This window comes from Podarcis filfolensis (genome assembly GCF_964270895.1).
Source record: "Podarcis filfolensis genome assembly, chromosome: 6".
NCBI lineage: Eukaryota > Metazoa > Chordata > Lepidosauria > Squamata > Lacertidae > Podarcis > Podarcis filfolensis.
Genome location: NC_139609.1, coordinates 86,506,812 through 86,526,988, shown reverse-complemented (window position 1 = coordinate 86,526,988; position 20,177 = coordinate 86,506,812). Strand labels below are relative to the sequence as shown.

At 42.2% G+C, this 20,177-nt stretch overlaps 1 protein-coding gene across 1 annotated transcript in view; it reads right to left on the bottom strand.

Moving 5' to 3' along the window:
• ZNF831 (zinc finger protein 831) overlaps window positions 1–18,971 on the bottom strand; it is a 38,125-nt gene extending 19,154 nt beyond the window's left edge. The window contains 4 exon segments of the mRNA XM_083618308.1: window positions 16,590–16,610; window positions 16,612–16,644; window positions 17,570–17,628; window positions 18,887–18,971. Coding sequence (XP_083474434.1) covers window positions 16,590–16,610; window positions 16,612–16,644; window positions 17,570–17,614 — 99 coding nt within the window. The 5' untranslated portion in view covers window positions 17,615–17,628; window positions 18,887–18,971.
• Between the last annotated feature and the right edge of the window lie 1,206 nt (window positions 18,972–20,177).

The window sequence follows — 20,177 nt, the reverse complement described above, 5'->3', positions numbered from 1 at the left end:
AATTGGAAGTGATTAGCTTCCACATTTTGCAGGGAGGTCTAATAATCTCAGAGCAGTCCAACATGTGGCCCTTAAGACCATTTCGGCGGCCCTCAGCATCATTTGATGCTCCACTGCCACCAAAGCACTCACAGTGCCTTCCCAAACTCAGGTGAGGTGCTAGGCTCTGAGGAGGAGGCCTGGGGGCTCTGACCAGGTCCTAAAGTCCTCCCATCGTCTCCTTCCCGAAGCCTAGTTAGTACTTCCCAGCTTTGGGAAGGAACTGGGAGGGCTACAGGCCCCTGCCGGAGCCTTCCACCTCCTTCCCAAAGCCCAGTGCCTCACTTATCCAGCCTTAGCAAGGCAGCATAAAGACTGGTGGGGCATCGAATTTTGTCCCACCGCGTGACAAGGCACTGGGCAGCCCAATATGAAAAGTTGGACTGCCATGACCCAGCTGCTTGGCCTAACGCTGCACCTCTTTAGTTCCATCATGCCTTTGCCTTTCTTGGTACTTTATTTTCTTGTCCAAGTGAATCTCTCTGTAAGGAATGTTTGGAAAACATTCACGTTTACATGCACTTTTAATTTCAGGGTTGGCACAGGGGGGGGACAAACAGCTGAGAAAAAGACACCCTGCTGAGACCTGAGTGTCACTCGCAGATCTATTCTTCCTTGTGGTTTCTCCTTCTCCCGCCTCCAGTTCCAGGCCTACCATTTGTTTATTTATTTAACCAGCCAAGCAAATGGCATCATTAAGCAACAAACAGAGCATTTTCATTTGATCTTTCAGCCACAGTGTGCTCTGTTCTGCTGTCCTAAATTTAATCAGCAACATCTCCAGCTTTGCTCCACACTGAGACGAATTTATCTGGAAAAATCTTGCATTTGCACTTCAGAGCATACCATAATAATGCAGAATATAAAGGGCACAAGCATTCAGTGTTGGACTGGAAAGCAAACAGCAGGTTTTGAAAGCCCAACCAACACCAAATTAGTTGGACTCCGCAGCACAGGGAAAGTAGAAGCTTGTGCTAAAAGTGAAAAGGCAATTTAAAATAAAAATAAAAATATATGACTTGCGTTAGACCTTTGTGTGTCAGATTCAAACGGGGGAGACCCAAATTTAAATCCTCATTCACCTATTAAGTTCCCTGGGTGACCTAAATCTATCATGAAGAAATCTATCATATTTCACATTAGGATCACTGTAGGCTCTAACTTTGAGAGAGCCATGGCAAAATGCCCGCCCTCCACAGTGGTGAGCAGAAACAACACCATCAACAGTGCAATCAGCACCAGGCTCCTGCAAGGGCACTAGCACCCCTACAATGATGGCAGGTGGTGATGCCTATCCCAGTGAGGTGGTAGAACAAGGTTTGTGCACTGCGCTAGTTAAAAGAAAGGTGGGAAACAAATGTACCAAATACCCCCATCAAATGCAAGAAAATAGGATTACCTATGCACTAGTGAAAATATTTGAAGTTGTCTTGTGCTGCAAACTCTGGATAATGCACAAAAAGCACCAGTGTTTATTTCTCCAGCAATTCCAGATAAGTAGAGGGTCCTTCATGAATAAGCATAAGAGATATACCTGTGTTGAAGTTCTAGCTTAGGATGTCCACAGTCAATTCTTGGCTGCATGGAGAATTATTTTGATGTTCTTAGTAAGTGCTCTTCAGCTGTTTGACAGACAATAATAATGACTGTTCCAATGGGCCTTAGCAAATACAACCCACACAAACATTAAATGTTCAGGTGACTGGGTGGTTGTTTTCAAAAGCTAGTCCAGGCATCTTAGAGTCAGCTGAGAGATTCCTCATCTTTTGGCAATGTCTCACGTACAGAAAGCATGTTCAGTGCTTTGCACATGCATGCACACACAATCATTCTGCTTTTTTCACATTTCTTTAAATACACACTGTGAATGGCATATTGGGAAATCTCACAGCTGAGTATCTGAATACCTCTTTAAATGCACACACTGTGAATCACATACTGAGAAATCTCACAGCTGAATATCTGAAGGCAGGAAACAACCTAACTATTTGGACAACCAGAGCTTTATATATTGACGTAGACCAGCACAAAGGTTATATGTACACTACTGCACAGTGGTAACTGTAAAAGGCAGCCATGGGTTGGAGACAAAAACACTGGGAAAAGATCTCACACCTCTGCTGAAGAACCATCTCATACTAAATTGGTGTGCAGGGATCCTAAAGTGCAGGACAATGTCTCCTTTTCTTTTTGAAAAGGAGGGGTATGAAGAAAAACAGAAGGCAGGGAGAGAGAGAAAGCGAGGGATAAGAGGGCTCATCCACACCAGCTTCTCTCATGCCTAGAAAGCATGTTTCCAAGGGGTTTTCCACTTGTACTGTGCTTTCTAGGCAAGAGTCCCAGTGGTTTTGCTTTTCCTCACCACTTTCCCTTGGAAAACCCACTCTTTAGCAATAAATCAGAACCGACGGCAATCCACAGAAAACCCAATTGCCATTTGCTCCGATTCAGAGCTAAACCGCTGGTTTTCCTGGGGGAAAGCGGTGGGGCAAACGGAAGTGTGGATAAGGCCACAAAGAGACAAAGGTTACATAGTGGGGTGGGTGAGTTGAAAATAATGTCGATATATTTCACATCTGGCAGCCCATGTGCCCCTTTGCTTTCAGAAATTGCATGGGTAGATGAGTCTATAAAGCCCAGGACTCAGAGGAGAGTGGCTTCCTATACAATCATAGAATTGCAGAGTTGCAAGGGCACAATGGGTCATCTAGTCCAACCCTCTGCAATGCAGGAATGTCAACTAAAGCATCCACGTCAGGTGACTATCCAACCTCTTCTTAAAAACCTCCATGGAATAGAAGGAGAGTCCACCACCTTTCAAAGGACTCAGTTCCACTGTTGGACAGCTCTTACCGTCAGAAAGTTCTTCCTGATGAATACAAGTTCGCACCATCATCCATGTGAGTTCTTTAGATAAGTAAAGATGTATATCATACTCCTCTGTGTTTCCTCTTTTCCAGGCTAAACATAGCCAGCTCCTTCAACTGTTTCTCATAAGGCTTGATTTCCAGACCCTTTAAAATCTTGGGTCCCCCACCTCTGCACATTCCAGCTTGTCAATATCCTTAAATTGTGGTACCCAGAACTGGACAAAGTACTCCAGGTACGGTCTGATCAATGCAGAGCAAAACAGTACTATTACTTCCCTTGATCTTGCACCTCACCTGAAGAGGCTCCAGCAAAAAAGGTCGGAAAAGCCCTTGGTGTACATATACTGTAGTAGGCAAAATGCAACCCTCTGAATCCTTGCCAATTTTTAGTCATCTGATCCTTACTTCCTTTAGGTGATCATAGTTAAAACAAACTATGGTTCCCCAAGTTTGGACATTACAGGAAAATGAAAACTTCTGCTTCGTAACTAACTGCTAGCTCCTCTTCGTGAATGTAAACAAAGAGGAAATGAGAACACGTGATTCTAAACCCTATGAAGACTCATCCTCATGATAAACTATGGTTTGTTGTTAAGTCTGAATCCAGGCTTGCTGTCTTTCACTGCTCAAACAATGCAATGCAAAGAACCTACTGACTTTCATATCATGTGGGACCTGTGCATTTATGGTTGCACAAAACGATGAACAAGACCTCTAGCTGTCACTAAGAGATATAAAACCTAAACATACCTTTTAGTGAGTGGCATATCCAAGTTTTACTGATACAAGCTATGGCCAGGTTCACACATAACGCTGAGACAAACCATAGCTTAAGCATGATCAACCAAATGTCCAGGTTACAGCTGAACCTAGGGTCATTTGTCTTTACTTTGGGAAGCAACTCATTCATGCTATGCCATGGTTTGACTTTGTATTGCATTCACACCAGGTGCCTAAAATGTTCCCCTAACCTTTGAGAATTCTTGGAGTATAGATGAGGGCCCTGTAGACTTGGAGGCAAACAAATGGGCAGTGCTCTTCATTAGGAGTACAACTTTTATAAGCATCTGAAGCTTATGATTTTGGTTTTAACACTCAAATGCAGCCATAGAAAAATGAGCATTCAAAATGCATGGAGATCCACCAAGCTGGACAATAAGAACCTTTTGTATTGTATTGCAGTCATTTTCTCCTTTATGAGTACTATATCACATTTCAAAATGAAACTGGAGACTTCATGCTCTGAAACTCAATCACGCGTACTAAAGGAAAGAGCCACAGCTCAGTGGCAGAGAACATGCAAAAAGGTCTCTGGTTCAACACACACCCCCCCGATAGCCTCAGGTAAAGCTAGAAAAAACTCTTGCCTGGAACCCTGGAGAACAACTGCTACTTAGATTAAGGTTACCAGATTTTTTTCAAAGAATCTGAGGACACTTTTTTTAAAAAAAGAGAAAGAAAAAAGTTTTTTAAAAAAGTAATCTCTTCTGTGATCTCCTCTGTCGTGCAGCCTTCCTCTGGGCCCCGGCCTGCTCTCTTGGAGTGCTAGCTGCCGTGGAGTAGGTTCAGGTCGGTCCTGGGCTTGGCCACATGTCCTTGCCCTCCCGGTGCTCTCCTACCACTCCTCAACGGTGGCGGCACAGCAAGGTCAGGGCTCCCTTCTTTTTTCTCCTCCCTCTTTCTCTATCTTCCTTCTTCTTCTCCTCTCCTCCTCCTCGTGTCGGCTCCGGGTTTTCCTGGCCAGGAGCACCACTGGGCAGTCGCCCAGGCGCTCTCGCTCCTAGCTCGATTTGGGTTGCGGGGGGGGGGGAGGATCAGCGGTTCCCCCAGTTGACAAGCCAGGCGTCCCCGGTTCCCCCTCGGCAGTTGTAGTGGCAGCAGCAGTCTCAGCAGCTCATAGCCAGACTGATAGCGCAGTTGGCTCTGGCTGGCTTTAGGAGCTGCTCGCTGCCGTGGCACCCACCATTTTGCCTCGCCAGAAGTCCCCATATGATGCGTCTTGTGCCATTGAACCAATCACGCAACATTCATTCCCTAATAAATCTATAACACTTAAAAAATAAACCCAGGGGCATTAAATGAAAACTGGAGACATTCCGGGGACAGATTTTGTCCGGGGACAGCTTTGTAAATCCAGAGACTGTCCCCGGGAAACAGGGACGTCTGGTAACCATAAGTTAGATGGGCCAGATCTGACTCTGGGTATAAGGCAGCTTTCTATATATTTCTATGTAAAGGCCATTTCTCAAAAACTAAGTGCTAGAGATATATGAAGTAATACTTGAGGTATTTAGGAGGGGCAAAAGTTAAATTTTGAAGTTTTGGGATATTTTAAGCACGTGTCCTGCTTTTTGTACCTACTGTCATTGCATATACTGTTGTTGTCCTCATCATCTTTCTTGTCAAAAGTTGAAAATAAATAAACATTAAAATTAAAAAATCTGAAATAAAAAATTAATACAGCTCTCCAGCATGTTGGGGTTCCAGCAAGTTTGTACTGCAGCATACAGTATTTCCTGAACAACAAGAAGTCGTGTGAGGTTGTTTATAGATGCCACAAAATGAGCCTAGAATAACTACATACATTGTCATCAGGTCAGTTCCGTGCCTTGCTTCTTAATAAATATGAAGGAGCAACTGAACAAGTATAATATTGTCAAACAGATCAGCCATTCCAGTTTCTTCCCTCCAATTTCCTCCTTCACTTACAATAACTATGGTTACCATTACTGAAATCCATAGTTCATTTCCATGCCACAGTTGGAATGTACACTTTGCAATGGGCTTGGGATTCTGGTGCACAAATTATGGTTTGTGGTAATGCTAAGCAAGCATAGTTTGTCTGATTTGGATTCAACAGTGAACAAGTTATTACAAATTAGAAAGTGCAGGAGGGGATCAGGGCATGAGTGCTAAGGCACAACGCACAACCTCAATAGTGGAACCATGATACAACCAGACCACTGCAAAAACAGGGCATCAAGAAGTATGTTTTGTCTTTAGTACTGTATTTACTCTAGTCTAATGTCCCACTGAATCTGATGCGCACCTTAATTTTCGCAATGTCATTTGGCCAAAAAAAGTGAGCTTTAGATTCGAGTAAATACGGTACAACACAGTAAGCAATCTACAGAGCAGATATTCAAAAATAAAGTTGCAGATTTCTGAGCTAGAGTAGAAATATTTCCCCTGCTATCTATTTCAACTGCAAACAATTTTCTTCTGACATTTCCCATTTTTTGTTTGCTGTTGAAATTGGTTTCATCCTCCAGTATCTTATAGCTAAAAGTTTCAGTGCAGTTGTTGACAATACATCCCAAACCTTATTAATGGACCAATTGCTGTAATATTCTCTTTTCAGGACCAATCTGTGGGCCTGATTTATGGTACTAAATAAACCATACTTCCATGAGATTATTGGATTTGGCTGTCTCCAGCGCCTTTGCTAACAAAGCCTGGCAGCCCAGCATTCTATTTCTAAATTACCAGTAACCAAGGAAGCTCATTGTCCTTATAGCATTTGAATCTGGGTTACAGACTTTATATATCTGTAAATGTTAAAACCATTTTGAATAATTAATTAGCCTTGCCTATGATTCACCCGAGACAGCTTGTAATATCAAAATGTGCTAGAAACTGTATTTTGTTCTAGTAAAATATACATGCTTATAGAAGTTTACAAAACATGCTTCAGTCATGGGAGTGGCAAGACTTTCTATAGATGCTGTAGCAAACATCTGGTAACAACCTTTGCTAGTGCCACAATACAGTCCCATCAGTTCTTATTTTAACGTAAAAGCATTTATCCATTACTTAACTCTTATCCTAGAGTAATAAAAGTCACTTCAGAGCATGCAATAGGATGACAGAGCAAATTATTACAATTAGTACAAAGGGCTACAGAGCAGATTCTAAAGCCGTTCATTAAAAATTCAAAGCAAAGGAAGTAAGAATCTCTGATTCATCTCAGTATGGAAGAAAAAAAGCATTCTTTATTTTTACTCTCCTGTTTGATCATTTGCAAAGCTGGAAATTTCAAAAGCTGACCTCAGTAAAAACACCCTTTGCACAATAAGTATTAAAGCAAATATTGTTTAGAGCACTTGCCTTCTCCTTGACCAATGTTAATTCAATATGAATATTTTTCCGATACTAATTCTAGCAACAGTACTCATGAAAACTGAATTACATAAAGTATGCACGATTTAGGTTATTTTCATGGCAATTAAATTTAGATTAGTTCTTTTAAAGGAAAAACAAATCTTATACATGTGTTCAGCATTTTCATAATAAACTGCACAAACAAGATTCTTCCTGCAAATGTGCGTAACAGGGAGTTTCAAGTTATTCTGGTCAAAATCACTTGTGCTTTACAGTGCCAGAAAAGAGTTAACTGTCCTTAGCATGCATACCACACATCAACAGGCTTGCTTTTCTATAAGGACAGAAACAAACCTGGTCCATATTTCAAAGTTTCTGATGCTTGAGCAGAAGGTGCAAAATATATCAGTAATAAAGCCCTATTTAAGGTTCTTTGCTTTGGGGGGGGGGGGAGTGCTGTGTGTGTCAGAGAAAAGCAACCATCCTAACAGTCACTGCATTAAAATACCCACAACTTAGCCCTTCCCGTTCTTTGCAGTCTCTCATCAAAGCTAAGCAGAGAAATTAACAACAAAGCTCTTGCTAACCTTTAGATGGCTAAGTCCACAGGCCAGAGGTGTGCTTCAGGTTTCTTTGGGAAAGCGCTGGAACAACAACAACAAAGGATTCAGAGTCTTCTTTTCAATTGTTCTGGCTCTCTTTTTTAAAATGTGTAAAAAAAACCCGATGCACAGAAGGTTTGGTGGTGGGCGGTGGGCTTTGGGGTGGGGAGGGAAGAAGAGGGTGATTTCAACCCACATTTGGCGTGGGAAGAGTTTTAATGGCTCTAGCTGGTAATATGGTTTTCCTGCTACAGTGTCTGTACTACTGCAGCTCTGTGTGGGCGTAAAGAAATGACACAACTGGGTTTCAAACCATTAGAGCAACATTTGCAAACAGATAAAAAAAAACCCATCAGGTACAAATGAAAAAAATCCCTTTTTTCTCTTTAAAGATACAGCAGGACTAATAGCCTTTCAATCCATCAGAACCCTCCTTCTGGTCGTGTAAAACACAAGCAGCAGCTGCAATACATAGGAATAGACTTGGTAACTTTTTCATGTAATAAATGTTGTATGGATTACTTCTGTGAGCTCTTTGTTAGGTATTTCAGAAGGCATTTCAGCCATTTGTTCCATTGTGCTCTCTGTAGTCATTGCCCTATGTTCTAATTCCAATTCCAATCTCCAAGTGCCCTCACTTACATAGCCCCAACAGTAACAGCCCCATACAAAAGAGAGGCATCAGCAGACTGAGTGAGGGTAATCTCAAGGTTTGCATAACTGGGAGAGAGAGACCCTCCAAAGAGAGTCTAGTGAGAACGAGTGTGCTCATGCTCATAAAGATAAAGGTAAAGGGACCCCTGACCATTAGGTCCAGTCGTGGCTGACTCTGGGGTTGCGGTGCTCATCTCGCTTTATTGGCCGAGGGATCCGGCATACAGCTTCTGGGTCATGTGGCCAGCATGACTAAGCCACTTCTGGAGAACCAGAGCAGCGCACAGAAACGCCGTTTACCTTCCTACCAGAGCGGTACCTATTTATCTACTTGCACTTTGACGTGCTTTCGAACTGCTAGGTTGGCAGGAGCAGGGACCGAGCAATGGGAGCTCAAACCGTCGTGGGGAATCGAACCGCTGACCTTTTGATCGGCAAGTCCTAGGCTCTGTGGTTTAACCCACAGCGCCACCCGCATCCCTGCTCATAGAATGTTCATAGAATGCTGGCAATTGGGGGAGGGGGGAGGGGAGGGGAGGGATGGGCAATGGAATAGCTGGAAAAGTAAGATGTCAAAAACACAGACACACAACACATATAGTGCCCCCCACTCACTTTCTCACAATCTAGAGAGTCTCCTACATGAAAAGGGAGGCTCCCCCCTCCTCCACCAGCACATACACATACACTTCCTTTGTTGCAGGGTCCCAGTGCTATACACAGTACAAACAGTAATTTTAATTCTCTGAGTGCCTGTTCTTATGTAGCCAAAACAGTACTATCCACACAGAGAAAGGTATCAGCCAGCTTACTGGAAGAAGCTCATAGTTTACAGAAATACAAAGAATATTTAGGAAAAAATCTCTGCCCCCCAAAAAACCACAATTGAGGACTGAGCATGCCCAGTGGTCATGGAATGCTGAGGACTGGAGTGGGGCATGGAATTTGAGTATCCTTGAAGAGGGCAGGGTTTCAACCAGCAATGAACAGGGATGTTCCACACTAATACATTTTGTTGCAGGTCCCACTTGCATAAAGATAATTTTTAAAGAATGATGAAGTTTTTCCACTTGTGCACAAAAGTGAACTATACAAATATTTATTGGATAATATAAAACAATACTTTTGAAATTTAAATTAATGAAACCCTCAACACTCCTCTATGGATGCAGCAGGCAAAAATATTATTCTCCAACAAGGCCTTTGACTGATTAACATCTGATACCCTTTCAAATATATTTGTGAGAGGGGATGGGGTTTGTTTTTGTTCTTGTTTTTATTATGTATTTTATGTTGTATTTCAATGTTGTGAACCACCCTGAGATCAAAAAGAGCTACTAGCTTGTAACCACAAAGATGAAAGGAAATCAGAAACAGAAGCAACTAACAGTTCAAAAACCAAACCTGAATTTCTATGTTAAGCTCCCAGGAAATGGTGCAGAACAGGTGTAGAATAAGGACGTTATTGGGGGGAGGTAGCCTAAAACATGCAATTATGTAAATATCCTCAAAGGTCTAGATTAGAGTGTGCCCCCCCCATCCCACAAAAAATATTTTCTCAGACTAAGAGTAGCTTCCCCAAAGTAAAGCAGCTGTGTCTACAGATAAATAATGACCTTCATAAATGAGGAATGGAGCCCATTCTTTAAACAAAAACACTTTATAGAGTTCTTCATTCAAATTTCTACTGGTGAAATGTGTATCAAGGCCATTTATAGCAATTGTGAGAACATTTCAAGCGTGCAAGTCTCTGAACCCAAAGTGCATTTTACTGCCTCAGAGTTCTGAGATATTTAATCCAATGTCAGGACTGCAATGATTCAACGTGATTTCAGACTGAGAGGACAGTGACTGTTCCCCCACTCAGAGGCAAGTTCCTCCACTATCTTTGTTAATTGACAGTCTAACTTAATCCAACTTTCAGCAGTACACAGAGAATCATACTATTTCCATTCTGCACATGAGGAATTGTGTGTTTAAAAAAGCACCTGAAAATTCAAACGAAGCTTGAAGTGTTCAACCAAAGGTGCTAGCTTTGTACCTGGTGGGAGTTTTTTAAATGGGCAGAGATATATTTCATCATGCAGTCTCTCACTGATATATCTCAGGTGGTACAATTTCATTAAGATTATCACATGGCCTTGTCAAGTCAAAAATTGAATTTCTTCTTATGGTTCTGTTTAGCGTACAGTCATCATATTCCCTCATTTTAAAAGTCTTCTGGAAAACATTTTCTTATTATGATTACACTTTCTGGTTATTCTAAATCAATATACAACTGTTCTCTACTGCAGACGCTGTTTAAATAGCCCCTTCAACTTTATTCCTCTCAACCACTCTCCCCCCCCCCACCCCAATTTTTCTCTTCCTCCTTCCCTTCCAGCTCCCCCATCTACATGAAATCAGGTCAAGAGCTGCATGTGACTCTTGGAACACAGCGTTGGAACACAGGGTTCGTTGCCCTGGAATAGATGAAGTTGAAACTCCACAAGATTGCTTATTATTCAAATCAACAAATCTCACATGTACTATGCTGCTAGTGTTCAGCTGCTGCACAAATAATTACCTGTCAAACTCTTTGACTGCATCAAATCAATGGATACATGCCTCTTTATCATAGCCATCAGACTGGCACAACCACAGTCAGAGTTGTAATAGTTTGTATGTGGAATTTGGCATCCAAACAGGATTTAGGAATGACATAGGAATCTGCCTTATACCATAGATCCATCCAGCTCAATACTATACAGTGACTGGTAGTGGCTCTCCATAGTTGTTTATCAATCCTTTCCAGGGAATTCTGGGAATTATAGCTCTATGAGATGAATAGGGGTCTCTTAAAAACTCATCACCCTTAACAAGAGTCCCCAGGATTCTTTGGGGGAAAGCCACGACTGTTAAAAGGATAAAACTATGCTTTAAATTGTGCGGATGTGGCCATATACGCCACTGGATCCAACCCTTGGAAAACATTCATCAAGCTTAGCAAGTCTGGTAGATGAAGGAAACGCAGTGGATGTAGCCTACCTTGATTTCAGCAAGGCATTTGACAAGGTGCCCCATGATATTCTTGTAAAGAAGCTGGTAAAATGCGGTCTTGACTATGCTACCACTCAGTGGATTTGTAACTGGCTGACTGACCGAACCCAAAGGGTGCTCATCAATGGTTCCCCTTCATCCTGGAGAAGAGTGACTAGTGGGGTGCCACAGGGTTCTGTCTTGGGCCCGGTCTTATTCAACATCTTTATCAACGACTTGGATGATGGACTCAAGGGCATCCTGATCAAATTTGCAGATGACACCAAACTGGGAGGGGTGGCTAACACCCCAGAGGACAGGATCACACTTCAAAACAACCTTGACAGATTAGAGAACTGGGCCAAAACAAACAAGATGAATTTTAACAGGGAGAAATGTAAAGTATTGCACTTGGGCAAAAAAAAATGAGAGGCACAAATACAAGATGGGTGACACCTGGCTTGAGAGCAGTACATGTGAAAAGGATCTAGGAGTCTTGGTTGACCACAAACTTGACATGAGCCAACAGTGTGACGCGGCAGCTAAAAAAGCCAAAGCAATTCTGGGCTGCATCAATAGGAGTATAGCATCTAGATCAAGGGAAGTAATAGTGCCACTGTATTCTGCTCTGGTCAGACCTCACCTGGAGTACTGTGTCCAGTTCTGGGCACCACAGTTCAAGGAGGACACTGACAAACTGGAACGTGTCCAGAGGAGGGCAACCAAAATGGTCAAAGGCCTGGAAACGATGCCTTATGAGGAACGGCTAAGGGAACTGGGCATGTTTAGCCTGGAGAAGAGGAGGTTAAGGGGTGATATGATAGCCATGTTCAAATATATAAAAGGATGTCACATAGAGGAGGGAGAAAGGTTGTTTTCTGCTGCTCCAGAGAAGCGGACACGGAGCAATGGATCCAAACTACAAGAAAGAAGATTCCACCTAAACATTAGGAAGAACTTCCTGACAGTAAGAGCTGTTCGACAGTGGAATTTGCTGCCAAGGAGTGTGGTGGAGTCTCCTTCTTTGGAGGTCTTTAAGCAGAGGCTTGACAACCATATGTCAGGAGTGCTCTGATGGTGTTTCCTGCTTGGCAGGGGGTTGGACTCGATGGCCCTTGTGGTCTCTTCCAACTCTATGATTCTATGATTCTAAGTCACAGGATAGGAAGACAGGTCCTCTTATGGATCAGTAACTGGTCAAAGAACAGGAAGCAGAGAATAGTAATAAAATCAACAGTTCTCACGATGAAAGGATGGTAAGTTTTAATAGCACTGGAACCAACAAAAGTTGCTAGCTGCCATTAAAGAGCAAATTAAAAGGGTAAAGGGACCCCTGACCATTAGGTCCAGCCGTGACCGACTCTGGGGTTGCGGCGCTCATCTCGCTTTATTGGCCGAGGGAGCCGGTGTACAGCTTCCAGGTCATGTGACCAGCATGACTAAGCCGCTTTTGGCGAACCAGAGCAGCGCAGGCAAACGCCATTTACCTTCCCGCCGGAGCAGTAGCTATTTATCTACTTGCACTTTGAGATGCTTTCAAACTGCTAGGTTGGCAGGAGCAGGGACCGAGCAACGGGAGCTCACCCTGTCGTAGGGATTCGAACCGCCGACCTTCTGATTGGCAAGTCCTAGGCTCTGTGGTTTAACCCACAGCGCCACCTGTGTCCCAAAGAGCAAATTATTTTGCTACAAATATCCATTATCTTGGATTTGCTGTCAAGCTCACTAAGATTCAAAGAATCATAAATACTCACTTTCCCTCCCTTCACCCACCCCAATTTGACGAATCACTGCAATTAAATATAAGAAAGAAAATTTCAGGCTCTTGCTAACTAATCTAAAGCAACCTACTAGGTGAAGCATCTTAATTCCATTACACTGGCATCTTGAGTATTTTCACTCTCCCATTGACACACTAATAATTCTTTGAACTCCTACAGCTCATAGCACTTCATGAATAAAGGTCTCAGAGCACTTCATGAATAAAGATTAATTTTTACCACTTGTGTTCTGCATATGCATAATCGAATAATGGGTTCTTGGAAAGTAGAGTCCTTGCTATTATGTTTATAAGAGTGTTAATCTGAAAGAATAGAAACACTGTTAACTATTATTATACAAGAAAACATCATAAAATATTTCTTCCAGTAGCACCTTAGAGACTAACTAAGTTTGTTATTGGTATGAGCTTCCGTGTGCATGCACACTTCTTCAGATACCCGTGCATACACACGAGAGCTCATACCAATAACAAACTTAGTTGGTCTCTAAGGTGCTACTGGAAGGATTTTTGTTTGTTTGTTTCGACTACAGCAGACCAACACGGCTACCTACCTGTAATCATAAAATATATCCACAAAATCAGGTATTCCCATGATTATCATCAGTGTAACTTGGGGGGGGGGGGAGAGATCAGTTTTTAATTGCTCTGCAGAAATGAAGCATCTTTGTGAATCTTGCTGGAAATGAGGTTATAGTTCCCTTTTGAGTTCACTTTACCTTTAAAATAAATAATTGTATTTCCATTTAGAGAATCGAAAATATATTAGCAAAGAGGACTACAGAAAAACTTTCTACCAGCAAACAGAATAAACAAGTCCTGGCAAAACTGATAGTTGTGTGCATAGGATTAAAGACACAGCTAGCAAAGACACTTAACTTGCTCAAAACTGCAAAGAATTTTGCTTGGCAAAAATTCAAAGCACCATGGAAAAAAATGAAGTCACTGGCACCAAATAAGCCCATCCATTCTAACATGTCTTTATGGAGAATGTATTGAAAAGATTTGGAGAAACAATATCATTGCTGTATATGGATGAACTGATCTACGTTTAGCAGTGGCCAAACCTGTTCCAGGTCATGCCTATCTTGAAAAACCTAGAGCCAGTTCTCAAAAGGGAACAGCATCCATGCAATCTCTCCTGGAAGTCACAAAGATGAAGTGGTGCTCCACTGTTAACACTCCATGATCTCCAATCATGGTATGATGACAAACCAGATCCAATGGTACCAATTTAGCTGCAGTTGCACACGCAGAGGTTTCAGCTACTGAAACAGGATTGGAGACAGCACCTATCATGTTTGGATAAGTGAATTTTCGTATAACGAGCATTTTGGATGGATGTACTATATTTTTGAATCAAAGAATGTGACAATGCTGCAGTTCCCATGGTCGCCAGTAGGTGACCATACCAAAGATGACAGAGCAGCAGGCAGGCAGGTAAGCAGTGGGCCCAGATGAGCTGCAAAGGAACAGCTAAGGCAAGCCAGGGCAGCCACTGAGCAACCTTACTGCTCTGCTGCTGCAGCTGCATACCTCATTCCAGCAACACAGTGTCTGCCCCAGCAGCATCAGGTGTCAAGGAGGAAGAACGTGGCAACAAAGCAGGCCTGTCACTGGAAAACTGCCCCAGGAGGCAAGCAGCCTTAGTCATGAGGAGGTAACCAGAGGCAGGCAGGTGGATCAGTGTGCAGTGGGCTTTGCAACCCTTCCTGCTTTCCCTGCCATTGGCACTGGTTGCTTTGGGAGATAAGGTATGAATGAGTAGGCCAGCAGATTGAGTGGGGAAGACAGGTGGCTGAAGCAGGCTTTCCCATACCTCCTCTTCTGTCTCCCCTTTGCCAATGAAACATGGAATCTCCAGTACACACATGGAATATGCCCATTCTCAACTTTCAGACAGTCCCACATTCAGTGTAACATCTGCGAGCGCTCTGGACATGCATTTATTTAGACTAGTTAGTCACTTGTTACTTGAAGGTCTGAAAACAACTTACAATATATTTAAAAACAAACATAAATAAATTATAACATTAAAATATGGCAAGTTCTTAAAGAAATGGGAGTGCCTGATCACCTCATCTGTCTCCTGAGAAATCTCTATGTGGGACAAGAAGCTACAGTTAGAACTGGATATGGAACAACTGATTGGTTCAAAATTGGGAAAGGAGTACGGCAAGGCTGTATATTGTCTCCTGCTTATTTAACTTATATGCAGAATTCATCATGCGAAAGGCTGGGCTGGATGAATCCCAAGCCAGAATTAAGATTGCCGGAAGAAATATCAACAACCTCAGATATGCAGATGACACAACCTCGATGGCAGAACATGAGGAGGAATTAAAGAACCTTTTAATGAGGGTGAAAGAGGAGAGTGCAAAATATTGTCTGTAGCTCAACATCAAAAAAACGAAGATCATGGCCACTGGTCCCATCACCTCCTGGCAAATAGAAGGGGAAGAAATGGAGGCAGTGAGAGATTTTACTTTCTTGGGCTCCATGATCACTGCAGATGGTGAAAGCAGTCACGAAATTAAAAGACGCCTGCTCCTTGGGAGAAAGGCGATGGTAAACCTAGACAGCATCTTAAAAAGCAGAGACATCACCTTGCCAACAAAGGTCCGTATAGTTAAAGCCATGGTTTTCCCAGTAGTGATGTATGGAAGTGAGAGCTGGACCATAGAGAAGGCTGCTCGCCGAAGAATTGATGCTTTTGAATTATGGTGCTGGAGGAGACTCTTGAGAGTCCCGTGGACTGCAAGAAGATCAAACGCATCCATTCTTAAGGAAATTAGCCCTGAGTGCTCACTGGATGGATAGATCGTGAAGCTGAGGCTCCAATACTTTGGCCACCTCATGAGAAGAGAAGACTCCCTGGAAAAGACCCTGATGTTGGGAAAGATTGAGGGCACACAGAGAAGGGGACGACAGAGGATGAGATGGTTGGACAGTGTTCTCCAAGCTACCAGCATGAGTTTGACCAAACTGCGGGAGGCAGTGGAAGACAGGAGTGCCTGGCGTGCTCTGGTCCATGGGGTCACGAAGAGTCGAACACGACTAAACAACTAAACAACAACAACAACATTAAAATAGTTCATACAAACACCTACCTTTCATTCAAACACACACAGAGCTGTGTATACACTATGTATAAACTGTACACCCTGTCTGCAGCAAAAACATGTAGTTTTCTCATTCCATAATCATTCATTCAATCTAGTGTACTTGTAACAGAATTGGTGCTATATGAACTGTTCCTCTCAAATCTGTCAACAGTCAGACAGCCCCATTCTGCACTAATAGAAGCATCCAAACTCTTTTCCAAGGCAGCCCAAATAAAGCACGTTGCCCTAATCCAATCTTGGTTACTAGACTGTAGCCCAGTTATCACTGTAGCGCAGTTATCCCTGTCCAGATAGGGTCATGGTTGGGCCACCAGCCTAAGCTTATGGCACTCTATACCACTGAGGCTACCTGGGTCTCAAGTGACAGCAATGGATCAAGGTGAACCCACAAACTACAAACCTGATCCTTCAGAGGGAGTATGATCCCCATCTAGAGCAGGCAACACAACATTCAGCTGGAGAAAGGAAAGTTAATTTAAAGTTAGCAGGAAAGCCAAACCTACCCAGGAGCATCTTGCGTGCACCTAAAAACATACTAAGTCAAAACATCTAAACTGACATCAGTTAAATTAATAGATAACACTTTGTTTCATAGTGAAAACAGTCATTAGTACAGCAGGTGCATTCGTGAGTTGCCCACTGTTTCACTTATATCCCTATGGTAAAGACAGGAAGCTAATTGTTCCTCAGCAACTATACTGCATTTCAAAAAAGGATCACATGTGCACACGTTCCTTGCTATGGTAACAGCACCTGCACAACAGCCTACTCTGACTAATTCCTTCCGGATGACTTCTCTTATCACATCTGCAAATCTTTTTTTCTGCATATAGCCATTTACAGCACACAGACTTTTCATGGCAGCTAGAGTACTGTAACTCAAGAGCAAGCACAGTAATTCTGTGCTTCCTATATCACTCACCCTACTGTGCTCACCGAGCTCTTCTTTCCACTGAGGTTTAAATTTTTAATTCACAAAAATTCAACAAACAGCAAAGCAGCCTGCAACACAATTTTTAATTACTACACATTTTTCAGTATTTTAAAACTTAAAAACTGAGACAAGGTTGAAAAGGTGATGTATACGTTTTAAATAATTGACAATTCCATATTAATAGTGTGTGAAGTGTGTGAAGAATACTGCACAAGACACAAAACTGGCACAATTCCTGCTCAGATGGCCTATATTTGCTTCATTCTTAATAAGTCACAATAAGTCACAGGACATTTAAAATAATGGTTTAATCATGAAAGTACCTCCCTCCTGCCACATAGGTTCACACTGCTCCAACAAGTCAGGATTGGACTGGGTTCATTTGTTCCCAACAATCCATGAGGTCAGAAAAAACTGAACTTAAAAGAATACAATTTTGTACCTACCCACGCATCTGTTTCATTTACTTCGATTGGGCTTTTAGTGCACATCCGCTAGTGGAGAACTGTGTATAAGTAATAGAAAGATGACAGGAAAGGCCAAAATGAACTGAACAAAAATTATGATTAGTCGCTGCAAATTTAGGAAGTAGTTGCTTATAGACTAAGATGTCAGTTTTAGTGGCATGAATGTGAAGGGTCTGGGTGTAGAAAGAATATGGGTTTGCACTGAGAATGGAATGGATTGACAAGAGTCTGACTTATGATTATTTCTACATATAATGTGCAAAAAGGAAAACTTACCTGAAGCACACCAAATTATGGTCAAATCTGGCCAGGATCTTGCATTCTCATTTGCTTTCTTGAAGCCCCATCCAGATGCCAAAGAGTTTAGAACTACTCTTCTCATAATATTTCCCCCGCTCTTTACTTGCTATCTCAAGCGAGGTAAGAAGCCATCCCAACCCACACTATCTATGAGTGCTGCATCCTTCAACCTCAGTTTTTATGCATGTCTGTTTTTCTCAGTTGTCAGGGAAACACTACAATTTCTATTGTTGCAGCTTAGCATCTAGATCAGTATTACTACAGACAAAATGGTTTAGAAATATAAAGGCAACTCATTTAATTTCACTGTTTGCCTAGAGGCCAGGAATCATTCTAACATCTATGCAATCTTCTTCCATTATTAAAGAGTTGAAAGAGCTTAAGTTCACAGAAAATTTGTTTGAATGTTTCAGTCTATATGAAGCTTTTTTTTTTTTTTACATATAAGCAATGCTGTCTATTTTAAGCCTGTAATTTAATCCAAATAACACATATGAAAGATGTTACCATGCAACTACCTTTTCCAAAAGCAAACACATATACATTTCAGAAAGCAGATTCATTTTATTTAATAAGTAAAAATTAAGTCAGAGCTGTCTCATACTGCATACTAACTGCTAACCAAGGTGATGTATCATACAGTCATAATAATCTGACTCAGTATCAGGAAATTTTGGAAGGTTCGCTATTACAAATTCCTCCTCCCCTTTCTCCTTACTCTTGTTTAGTGATACTCTCCCTCCTTTCCTGCTTTGAAACAAACCCCAGCTTACCACTGCACCCAAACCAACAATCCATGATTTGTTCTTGATCAGAAGCCATGGTAAAACCCTGAAGTTTCTAACCTAATCATTATTATTATTAATTATTTGTACCCCAGCCACTCTGGGCAACACACATTCTCCCCAACCTAACCCCCCGCTTCCAGACGGATAAGGCATGAGTGGGCTAATTGTTTCTCCTCTGCCCAACCCCAACCCCTTCAACATTCTGTACCTCTTGAAACCATCTTATTTTTGGGTGGCCCCATTTGACTTCCATGCCGATAGCAAATCCAGGTCAGAAAGGCCCATTACATCTGAAAACAGAAAACATAGGCATTTTGAAATCCATTTTTAAATATAAAATTCAAGTTGCATTGTATACATTCATAGAAATACATTAATAGAAATACATATGGGAATCCCCCAAAGCACTGAAGTGTATGGTGTCATGAACAAAGATGCTTGTGCCTCACTAACTGAAAGTAGCAAGTAATTAAGATACTTCCCAATAGACTGTAAACCAAATGTACACTTACTCAAATTTACCATAACTAGGAAAGTCTAAAAATGGGTTGTTTTCATCTCTCTGAAACTGGGAGCCAGGTCTTCCAATAACAGAAGCCAGCAAAGCGAGCCAAAGCACAGATGGGAGACAATATTGGCCTGTAGGAGTTTCACCTTCATATACTTCAAGCGGCCTCTGGGCCAATTCAAAGCATGCAAATGTGTGCTTCACTTCCTAAATTGTACAACTGAGGTTGCTGGTTTGAGAATCATATGTTTGAATGATCCATCAAGAAGAAATTCCCCAAACACAGAAAACTAGATGATCAGGAATGGAGGAAGGAAGGTTCAACTGCTTTTCACTTGTGTAAAAGCTTCCTTCACAGGATGACATTTTTTTACACATTCAAACACTGTCAGAAGTGGAACAGCCAGCAGCAATGAATATTATTTCTGCATATTTAGGAACATAGGAAGCTGCCTTATACCATGGCCAGACAAGTTATCTGTACAGTCCAGCTCCATTTTACTCTATTCAGTGGCAGAGCTTCATGCTCCGGCACTGGGAGGTAGAGAGCAGGCGGGAACGGAGCTGGCGCACATCCTGGGGGCGTGGTGCACTGTTTGCGCGGGCTGGAGGGCAGCTGCAATGGCACCTTGCTGGGATCACGCTGCCAGGGGCGGTGTGCTCCCCCCGCACTCCTCTTCCTCCACCAGTGACTCTATTCTGACCAGAAGTAGATTGCCAGGGTCTCAGGTAGTGATCTTTGCATTACCTTTTGCCTAATCCTCAAATGGAGAGATGCCAGGGTTTGAACCTGAGATCTTCTGTTCACAAAGCATGTAGTGAGTGATGGTCCCTCCCTGGTTCTTAATTTGAGGAGGAAGATTTGCAGTCAGCCAGGAACATAAATATGCTTGAAGCATACAAGCTATATTATTATAACTGTATATATAATCAGATGAAATGTGAAACAACAAACCCTTGTAAGGATACCTATATACACATGATTGTACAG